The sequence below is a fragment of the Suncus etruscus genome, chromosome 9, assembly GCF_024139225.1.
Source record: "Suncus etruscus isolate mSunEtr1 chromosome 9, mSunEtr1.pri.cur, whole genome shotgun sequence".
Taxonomy (NCBI): domain Eukaryota; kingdom Metazoa; phylum Chordata; class Mammalia; order Eulipotyphla; family Soricidae; genus Suncus; species Suncus etruscus.
Window position 1 is genome coordinate 37,473,556 of NC_064856.1, and position 12,037 is coordinate 37,485,592.

General features: G+C 34.7%; 1 protein-coding gene across 1 annotated transcript in view; it reads right to left on the reverse strand.

The window, feature by feature from the left end:
* TMEM135 (transmembrane protein 135) overlaps window positions 1–12,037 on the reverse strand; it is a 163,869-nt gene that overhangs the window by 28,017 nt on the left and 123,815 nt on the right. The window contains exon 7 of the mRNA XM_049780052.1: window positions 2,825–2,866. Within this exon, the coding sequence (XP_049636009.1) occupies window positions 2,825–2,866 (42 nt within the window). The remainder of the gene's footprint in view (window positions 1–2,824; window positions 2,867–12,037) is intronic.

Sequence of the window (12,037 nt, forward strand, 5' to 3'; positions counted from 1 at the left end):
TAGAAAAAATTTAAAAAATGTTCACTTGGAAAAGCACCTGTCCATAGCTACTGGCATCAGTAATTATTATTTTTGGTTTTAATTGAATCACTGTGAGATACAGAGTTACAAAGGTTTTCCTGACTGATTTCCAGTTATACTATGTCCAACACTCATCTTTTCACCAGTACACATTTCCCATGACCAAAATCACCAGTTTCCCTCCTGTGCTCCACCAGCCATCTACCCCACACCTGCTTGCCTCTATGGCATTCTCTCTCTCTCTCTCAATTTATTACTTAGAAATTTATATGGGGCTGGAGCGATGGCGCAGTGGTAGGGCATTTGCTTTGCACATGGCTGACCCAGAACAGACTGAGGTTCGATCCCCAGGCAGCCCATATGGTCCCCGGTCCCCCAGGCAGGAGCGATTTCTGAGCACATAGCCAGGAATAACCCCTGGGCGTCATCGGGTGTGGCCCAAAATATACAAAAAAAGAAAGTTATAATAGTGTCATGGTTTATGGCATTGACATAAAAATATTATATCTCTCCCACAAAGTTTCCAAAACCCTGTTCTTTGCATCTCCTTTGCTATTTCCTCTTATCTCACCCCATTCTTCCCTTGATTGCTTGATATTTGCTACTAATACCAGTGATACGGTTTTAATCATTGTTTATACAGAACTGTTCATTTTTCTTAGTACTGAACTCTCCATATTCTATTGAAGAGAGAGACCGTCTGTTTCTTTTCCTTCTCCCTGACTTTACTGAATTCTTACTTTTCTTTAAACTGTGATGAGTCAGACTGTGTATTCATTCAGACTCCAATTATTTTGTCTTTAACTTCTACTATCATCTATTAAAAAATTAAAACACCAACATTCCAAATAAATCTTTACATTTGTGCTTTTGCAGATCCCACGGAAAGATAGCTTTCAACAAACCAAGCTTAGTTCTGTTATCAGTAGTATCAACTTCTCATTTAGCAAATCTTTCACAATTATACTGCAACACTTATTTTATAATATATAATTAATATATGCAATATTAACATTAAATTAATATTAATATTATGCACATATTATATAATATGTATAATATATTACTATGTCATTAATATGGTATATGATTAATATATACTAATATATTTCAATAAAATATAATATAAAATTACTGCTCTGTATTTTGATTTAGCTATGGTTATGTACAGTTTACATTGCATATTGTGATCATTTCAATCACATATAAACTTAATTAATTTGTTCCCTCCAAGACTGGTTCTCATGTTTCTGTTCATAGTGCCTTATGTTAGGCAGTTAGGTTTTCAATTCTTGTCCGGTGTTAAGGACAAGAGATGGGGAAAAAATCTGCCACTGGGATTTCATTTTCTTCCATTAGATTCTCTATAATCCTCCACTTTTACCTAAATCCCAGTCTTTACAACCCTATTCTACTTCTTTGTGACTATCTTTTTCAATAAGCAAAATTGCTGCAGTCATATTTTTCTTATCAAGTAATAGTAAAAATAGAAAACATTTATTTTCTTTTCCTTTGGGGGCACGCCCAGCTGTGTTCAGGTGTTATTCATCATTTTGCACTCAAGAATCACTCATGAGGGGTTTGGGGAGGGAAGGACCATAAGGATGCTGGGCACCAAACCCGGGTTGGCCGCATATATGCAAGGCAAACAGCTTATCCACTGTACTGTAGCTTCAGCTCCCAAATAGCCAATATTTCTTGAATAGTATGTGCAACACTAAGCACTTCATACAGTCTAACACATTTGATTTTTCAAAATAATCATGGGGCTAGAATAACAGTACAAGAGGTAAGGAGCTTGCCTTAAAATCAACTAATCCGAGTTTATACAGGGCATCTCATGTGGTTCTCCCAGAACAGAGCAGAAATAGTTTCTAAACAATACCAGTCCCCTAAACCTAAACATCTTACTGAAAACAAATTTATAATAATCTTAATTGCACTGGAAACTATGACACAACCTAGAAAAGCAGTGAATTTGGGGTATAAATGTAGTATTACTTTGTGATACTAAATTCAATTAGTCAAAAACTTTTTTTTTTTTTTTTGGTTTTTGGGCCACACACCCGGTGAATCTCAGGGGTTACTTCTGGCTATGCGCTCAGAAATCGCTCCTGGCTTGGGGGGACCATATGGGACCTCGGGAGATCGAAATGCAGTCCATCCTAGGCTAGCGCAGGCAAAGCAGATGCTTTACTACTTGTGCCTCCGCTCCGGCCCCAAGTCAAATATTCTTAAACCTAATTTCTCTAACGATATTGTCATATAGAAATAAAAAATACTCATAATGCAGAAATTTGAAATATTTTCAAAATTATGTGAAAATGCTTGGTATGAACTATGATATAAACACATACTATTATTAACCAACTTTCTATAGTATCTATCAAGTGCCAATCACTGTAGTAATAAAGAACTAAAAATAAGACTCTAATGACTCTAAAGAAGTTTCCAAATCAACTTGAGTTTTCACTGGCATTAGAACTGTACTAAGGAAGTCCATAGTCTGATACCACAGAACTAACTACTTCCATCTACAACTTGTTGGGGTTTTTTTTTTCCAATCCATGGAGAATTCTGATAATTCTTTTGAAATACCCATGGTATATGGCATATAATAGGTCCTAAAATAGCTGCTGATTTTCAATAATAAAAATCTGACAACTTACTTTTTAAAAATATTTCTGTGGCTTCTAAATTTACTTTTAGCTTCAAAATGGAATAAAAATGTTTATGGTAACTATGTATGATATTTTTTAAAAATTTTACATATCCTCTAGTAATATGAAAAAAAGTTACTCACCTAAGTGCAGAGAATGTAAATCCTTTCAAACCATCTTTGGACCTAAAACAATAAAAACTTACACTTAAAACATGTTTTAAGATGTCAAGTAGTATATTAAAATGACAATTTTTCTGAAAATAATTTTTCAAACAGTGAAATTACTTTTGGAAAATAATCTGAGGATTACAAATGGTTAAAGAGTAAAAGACAATGAAGCAAGACACTCACACAAAATAATTTTCCTATGTTATATTAAAATAATTTAAAGTTTGTTTTTACAGATTTCCAGGATGAAGAGAGTAGAAGTTAAAATTTCTAAGGGTTCCATGTAGATGACAATGAATGCTGGAATAAAGTGATCTTTATTCTACCCAGGTTTGGGAAAAATACTTGGGAGAGGGGGGTCTGCTTATACCTGCTGAGTCTTTTGTATAAGCCAGCTCAAGGTCCTGATTTCTCCCTTCTTAGTAGTGCTCCCTTATTAACTCTGCAGTGAAAGCAGAGCAATGCAGAATTGGCAAGCACAGCAAACTTAGCTCACATCATAACTTTTGAGTGAGTAAAACCAAACAAAGTAACAGACCAAGTGAACAGGATAGGTAGGGAAGGGGGAAAGAGAGAAACATTTCAAATGTTATTAAAAGCACTTCTTTATATGTGCAACTAGGCTTAATTATACCTTAGATCTATGAACAGGTATTTCTTTTTTTTTTCTTTTTTTTCTTTTTGGGCCACACCCGGCGGTGCTCAGGGGTTACTCCTGGCTGTCTGCTCAGAAATAGCTCCTGGCAGGCACGGGGGACCATATGGGACACCCGGATTCGAACCAACCACCTTTGGTCCTGGATCGGCTGCTTGCAAGGCAAACACCGCTGTGCTATCTCTCTGGGCCCCAAACAGGTATTTCTTTATTCTATAGTGATGTGCACACACGAGAATGTATATGATTATAGTATGTGCATACACACGCTTCCAGATATCAGAGCATTTGGCAGAAAAAGAGTTTGCCTAAAAGTCACGGTTTTCTCTTAAACCTCCTACTGAAACACTACAATTCTTTTAACATAATAAAACAAATTAAACAAATAGAAATCAAATAATCAATAATTAAAAAAATCAAGGCAATCAAAGGAAAGGGGAAAAAAGAATTCTCAGAAAGGCAGGAAAATATTTAAAGATTTTTAAAATTGGTACATGTTATATGTTTATATATAATAATATAAACTAGTCTATATTATAACTACCTTACTAAAGAACTGGTTTAGTTTCAAAATCCCTTGAAAGAAATTATAAAGATTAGTGATACAATTATGCTGATGTTTATGAGTAATACCATATATTCTTGGATAAAAAATATCATATCAAGGGTCAGAGCTAGTAGAGTAGCTAAGATGTTTGCCTTGCACACAGCTGATTCAGTTCAATCTTTGGTATATATGATCCCTACTCTGCGAAGAGTTATCTCTCAGCATAGAGCCAGGGAGTTAGTCCTGGGTTTTGATGGGTATCATGCAAAAACCATGAAGAAAAAAATATATGATGCCCCAAGTATATGAAAAATTCTTCCTATTCTTTATTTTATAACAATTGCAAAGGAAAAGCACAAGATATAAAAATTATAAAAATATTACAAAACTAGGGCCCGGAGAGATAGCACAGCGGCGTTTGCCTTGCAAGCAGCCGATCTAGGACCAAAGGTGGTTGGTTGGTTCGAATCCCGGTGTCCCATATGGTCCCCTGTGCCTGCCAGGAGCTATTTCTGAGCAGACAGCCAGGAGTAACCGCTGAGCAATGCCGGGTGTGGCCCAAAAACCAAAAACCAAAAAAAAAAAAAAATCACGAAACTAAATAAAATCAAATGTATGCTGATTTTAAATATACACATTTTTTATTGGAGGACATTTTTTAAAAAATCCTAAGATTTTTTTTCAGGTGCACAGGTGTTTTAAAGTATCTAAAAATTCATTTCAATAACATGACCAATATTGGTCAAACTAACAGTAATAAAGCAAAAATGAAATAAAATATGCTACCTAATTTCAAGACAGATTAAGCCTAATGAAAAATAAATAACGCTAAGTTTACAAAATAAATAGGAAAATGCAGAGCCCTGGATGCACCTAAATGCCAAAAGGAACAAGTGTCTGAATTATAGACTCCTCTGATATGTCCTGCAGCTAGAGGGGGAAGCTTCCAGGTGCCAAGCATCCAGGAAAAGGTGAACATTAAAATAATTTTTTAACATTCAAATGACTTTATTTAAACACTGTGGTCACAAGGTTGTTCATAATAGTTTTTTATTTTCAAGATAGATGTTCATGATTGAGTTATGGTCATCCAATGTACAACCACCTTCACCAGTGCACATTGCCTGCACCAATGTCCTCACCCTAGATTCCCTCTGACCCCAGTTGATGTCCTTTTCCTTCCTACCCACCCTAACCTACCTGCTTCTATGGCAGGCATTTTACCTCTCTCTCTCATCTCTTTTTTCTATTTTGACAGTGTGGTTTGCACTACTATTAATGAAAAGATGCCAATCATAACATTTTATCCCCTTTCAATATCCAGTTCTTGTCCAAAGTGATCAAATCCAACTATCACTTTCAAAGCAGACCTTTCTCTACTCTAACTGCACTCTAAGCTCTTTGTGACAAGCTTCCTACCATGTACTGGTCCTCTTAATCCTCATTTTTATTACCTCTGAATATCATCCCCACACTGTCTTTATTTTCTTTATATCCCATAGATGATTGAGATTATTCTATGTTTATTCCTCTCCCTGTGATTCATTTCACTAACCATAATAATCACCATGTATATGCACATATAAGCAAATTTCAGTTTTCCTTGTGGCTGCAAAACATTCCATTGTATAGATGTACTACTGTTTCGTTAACTACGTACTCATTTGTTGTTGGGCACCTGGATTGCTTCCACATTCTAACTATTGTAAATAGTGCTGAAATGAGCATAGGAGTACAGAGGGCATTTTTGTATTGTGTTTTTGTATTCCTAAGGTACATTCATAAAAGTGGTATTGCTAGATCATAAGGAAGTTCAATTTCCAGCTTTTTGAGGAATATCTATATTGTTTTCCAGAAAGGCTGAACTTGACTGTATTTCAATCAGCACTGAATTAGAGTCCCTTTATCCCCATATCCACACCAGCACTGATTCTTGTTCTTTGCGATTTATGCCAGTCTCTGCAATGTGAGATGATACCTTATTTCTGTTTTGATTTGTATCTCCCTGATGTTTAGGGATGTGGAGCATTTTTTCATGTACCTTTTGGCCATGTGTATTCTTTTTTGAGGAAATGTCTATTCTTTTCTTCTCCCTATTTTTGATGGGGTTAATTTTTTTCCCTGTTAAATTGTCAGTACCTTACATATCTTAGACATTAACTTTATCAGATGGTTACTGAGTGAATAAGTTTCTCCCATAACATGGGTAGCCTTTTTATCCTAGTCACTGTTTCCTTTTTGGTGCAGAAGCTTCTAGATTTAATGTGGTCCTATTTGTTTATCTTTGCTTCCATTTGCTTGGACAGTGGTGTTTCCTCCTTGAAGATACCTTTAATCTCAATGTCCTGGAGTTTTCCTATGTTTTCCTCTATGTACCTATGGCTTCAAGTCTGATATCTCAATTAATCCATTTAATTTCTCAATTAATCCATTTGGGTTGACCTTGTGCATGGTGTTAGATAGTAGTCTGAGTTTGTTTGTTTGTTTGTTTTGCATGTGACTGACCAGTTGTTCCAACACCACTTGTTGAAGGGGCTTTCCTTGTTCACTTTGTATTTCTTGACCCTTTATCAAAGATTAATTGGTTGTAAACCTGGGGGTCAGTTTCAGAATACTTAAGTCTATGTAATTGACTGAGGGTCTGTCTGTCTTTGTTCTACTCCCATGTTGTTTTAATGACTATCGCTTTATAGTACAATTTAAAGTTGGAGAAATTGATGCATGCCTCCCATCTTCTTTATCCTAAGGATTGCTTTAACTATTCATGGGCATTAAATCTTAAAGTATCATTTCATTTGCAAAGATAAAAATTCTTAAATTTATCTTTTTACAGCATGTTTATTACTAGATTTTATATGTATATGTATATGGCAATAAATTCTTTTTGTTTGTTTTGGTTTTTTGGAAGGGACACATTCACCCAGTGATGCTCAGGGTTTACTCCTGGCTCTGTGCTCAGAAGTTGCTCCTAGCAGGCTCTGTGGATCATATGGGATGCCGGAATTAGAACTGGGGTCTGTTCTATTTTCAGTGTGTGCAAGGCAAATGCCTCCTTACCACTGTGCTATTACTTCAGCCCCGATATCTGGTAATAAATTCTTGACCCTTGGTAGGTTATTGATAAAGCACAGTCATTTATCTCTGTGTAAAAATATTTTGGTTTTGCTTGTTTTTTAGCTATTGAGTCATACCTACTGGTGCTAAAAGGATAGAAAGGCACCTCACTATTAGCTAAAATTGTTTGTTATAATGCAAATTAAATCACATTTCTCGTGCATGTGGTAATCAAGCCTACTGATCAGTAAATAATAACTGTGCCTATCATGTATAGAACAAGTTTATAATAAATGAGTGCCTACTACATATAAATACAATTTAACTTCTAAGGATATTTGCAATGAAAAATTCTATCATACAGCTGATATTTCAGAAAGGTTGATTAAAAAATCATTGGAAAAAGTATGATATACAGTGACAACTGCTGACAAAAACCTTAGTGGGTTAAAAAAATTAGTGAAATCGTGTCTTACTATTTTCATAACATGGTCAAGAAGGGCCACTCAGAAATAACATTTCTATACCATATCTTGAAATACCATTGGCAAAATTTCATGAGTCTGGATGTAGGGTACAAGAGATGAATATAATTATCGTAAAACTATTATTTAAGAAAATGAAAGTATCCTATGTCAATCTCTAGTTACTAAAGTGAGGGAAGACAATAAATCAACCAAAAAAGTTGGAGGATAAAAATCTACAGTACTTTAAGGTTGAGATGATTAAATGAGCTAATAAAACACAAATATTAAGAAAATCAGCAGTCTGGCTCCAAGTAAGAGGTCTGATTCTAAATAAGTACTAATACATGGGAACTGACCATCTTTTAGGAAATAAGAATAGAGGACTGCATATATTTTATTTCTCCATAATTTATAATATAGAAAATATAAAATAATAATAAAAATATTGGGGCTGGAGAAATAGCACAGCGGCGTTTGCCTTGCAAGCAACCGATCCAGGACCTAAGGTGGCTGGCTCAAATCCTGGTGTCCCATATGGTCTCCCATGCCTGCCAGGAGCTATTTCTGAGCAGATAGCCAGGAGTAACCCCTGAGCACCGCCGAAAACCAAACCACAAAAAAAAAAAAAAAAAAGTAACAATAATAATAAAATCATTCCTCCTCTTAGTAAATAACTTATATTAAGATGATCTATACAAATGACATATAACTAACTGGGATCAACTTAAAGTTATGAATTTGTAAGGCTGTGATAAAAATAAGTATGATTTAAATAAAGCCTAAAGAAACAAGGAGCAAAATATATCTGCAACACTATACCAAATAAATTATTGAATATAAAAATTACAAAGGTTCCTAATAAAATTATATATTTAAAAGTATTAAAATTTGTTGTATTATTAAAATACTATAGTGCAAATGATAATTATCACAATATCAGAGCATTATTTCTCGATTATAACTATCAATAGTAATTAAAAATATTTTACCTCATGCTTCATTTCTATTAAATTATGTCCCTGAAATACTTCCATTTTTTCCCATTTTTTTTATTTAAAGAAAATGCACCACATAGTTGACATAACTGATCCTAATACATTTGTTTCAAGGGAAAGCAAAGATGTTGAAAAATAGAAAGAAAATAGAAAGAAAAACTAAAAAATAAAATGGAAGAAAAGAAAAAAGAAAAAGTTCAGTAGCAAGTATATTTGTGAAAATTATTGTATCTCCAATAAAGTTATTAATGTAATAGCAATTTTAATAAGCTCTTTTTTTTTCAAAGATAAGAGATAAAATACAATAAAAATAGATGTGTGTGTGTGTGTGTGGCAGTTGTTGTAGTTGTTGTTGCATAGGCACAGCGAAATATAGGAAAATAGAAAGGAAAAACCTTTGGCCTAGAAACAGGGAGACCTTACCCCCGAAGAAATACTTCCATCTTTATTACAACATTGGACCAGTAGATGTCACTAGTAAACCATCTTTGATGAATTTGTATTTTTTTATGTGATTTCTGTGTCTAACAGTCTGTTTATTTAATATTTCCCTTAGAAAAACATTAAAGACATTAAAATGTTTCCTAGTCAAACTGCTTTAAGTTTCCAGTAAATAAATATAATATTAGTTATGAGTCATAATCCTGTTCTCATAATCCACCATTCTATCACAGTTAAGAAAAAATTAAGAACATGTACTATTAATTGCCAAAAAAATCTGGTAATACAAAAGTTGGAGATATAGTAGATAGAGGGTCAGGCACTTGCCTTGCATGCAGCTGGCAAAATTTCTATCCCTAATGCTACATATGCTCCTTTAAACATGCCAGGAGTGATCCCTGAGCACAGAGCCAGTAGTTATAAATCCTGAAAGCAGCTGTTTATGGTACAAAATGTGCTTCCTGATTATATGTTCCTTAATAGATGGAAAACATTTCAAATTAAAAAGGTTATGAATAAAAACCAAAGCTTTTGTTTCTAAACAAATTTACTGTCAATAGTTTACATTTGGCTAAATGAGTATATAAATTTATAAATGGGTATATAAATTTATAAGGCCAGGGAGACAGCACGAAGTTTAATACACTTGCCTTGTGTGTGACTTTGGCTATGACAATGATTCAAATCCTAACATCACATATAGTTCCCTAACACCAAGACAGGTTTGGAGCCACAACTCAGAGCAGTAGTTGGCTCCTAAGCAGTGCAAGGTATAGTTAAAAATAAAAAAATTAAAAAAAATAAAATATATATATATATATAAAATGTAGTCCTATTGTTTATCTCCTTTTCCCACTTATTTGGACAGTAGTGTTTCCACTTATTTGGACAGTGATGAGACAACTAACAAAGTTGGAGAAAGACCTGTAAAAAAAGAGTTAAGGAAGCAATCCTATAACAATCATTAATGACAACGTTTTATAAAACTGAAAGTGGTCAATAAAATGAACCAAAAATGGGAATACAGAAGGAAATAATAAAGCTTAGAGAGAATTCAATGAATGGGAAATCCAAAAATCAACCCAAAAAGATCAATGAAAGCAAGAGTTGGTTCTTGGGAAAAAATAAACAAGATTAATAAATCATTACCAAAATTCACAAAGGAGGAAAAATTTATTAAACCAAATTAGAAATGAAAATAGAAAAATTACTAAAGATTCTTCAGGAAAATTACTAAAGATACTGCAGAAATTCAAAGGAAAATCAGAGGTTACTTTGAGAAACTCTATGCCACAAAACATGAAAACCTGTAAGAAATGGAAAGACTCTTGGACTCATAACCTCCCAAGTTTGAACCTAGATGATCTAGCACAGTGGTCCGCAACCTGCGACTTGCGAGCCACATGTGGCTCTTTACACTTTTAATTTGGCTCTTCTGTGTGCCTGGCGGCCTCTCCAGGAGTCAGGACTCTGCTCCTAGCTTCTGTCAGTGCCCGCCCAGTGTGCAGCCCAAGCAGCCCACTCCAAGAGTGTAAGATGATACCTAGTATCAACCCAAAAACAAAGGTGTTCCCCCAAAGTCATCCTTTCTTAAACCTCTTCCTTTGATATGTAAAAGTCCACTGACTATGTACTTTTGTCTCTCTCTCTCTCTTGACCTGAAGCCTCCTGGTATTGGGAATTGGTTTTAATAACTGGATTAAAAAAAAAATCCCTGCTGAACTAAACTCTGTGACAGATGACACAATAAAGATAATTTGTGAAATTCACAATTGTGATCAAATCCAGGCTATTCACCACCCTGGGTGAGAGTATGGATGCCCACTAAAAAAACTCCCTGCTGAACTAAACTCTGTGATAGATGACTTAAATTTTCACTAGAAGAAAGCATAACTTTGCTAACTGAAACCAATGTTTCAGATTAAGATTTATTTGAACTTGATCTCAATGAACATGGAAAAATGTGACTACATTAGACTAGGTAACTATATTACATCAGGTTGGGAAGTTAAGTTAACAAACTGAGTGCATTATCTGAATGTAGAAGCTGTGGTTTGATCCCCAGCACTGAATTATCTGTGAAGCACTGCAGGTAGTGTCTATCATGAAAATGTCAAAAAAGATTAACGTAGACTGGAAGGACAGTATAATAAATAGGGAATTCCCCTTGCATGCAACTGACCCAAGTTCAATCCAATGTGGCCCCTCTTAGCCTGCCAAGATAATTTCTGAGTGCAGTGCAGAGAGTAACCCCTAAGCATCACTGGGTGTGGTAAAAAAGGGGGGAGGGAGGAAATAAATTAACATGCAATTAATTTCAGGCACTTTATGTTTGTTTGGGGGCTACATCCAGCATTGCTCAGAACTTACTCCAGGTTCTTTGCTCAGGGATCATTCCTGCCAGGAATCAAACCCAGGTCAGCACATGCAAGGAAAATACACTGTACTATTGCCTGGTCCTTTTATTTCACTCTTAATTTTGATTTGTTTAAAAAAATTTAGTCTTTGTTGCATATGTATACTTCAATAGGTTAATTAAACCACATTAATCTACTACATAGAACCGGAGGGCATGATCAAATTTATTGTTAATATATATAAATCTTTCCTTTTGATCAACTATTCTTTGAATAATACTTCTGAATGTGGCATTTAAAATGGAGTAAGGCAACTGTCATATTCCTGTTCTATAAAAACTCATATAAAACCATCTGAATCTGGTATAGCAACAAGTGAACAAATTTGGGAAAGACTTGTTTGTAATCTTTAACATATCTTTTTAGTTGTTGCTGGGTTTGTTTTTTGTGTTTGTTTTGGTTTTTGGTCGTCTGCTTTTGGAGAGAGCTACACCTGGTGATGCTCAGAGGCTATATCAACTCTGTGCTCCAGGATGGATCTTGGAGGTACTCAACAACTGGACTGTGTGATATCAGGGATTGAACCCAGGTCTACTGCACACAAAACACATTTAACTCATTAAGCTATTTATCTAGTACCATTTAAAATCCTTATATGTCTTCAAAATAA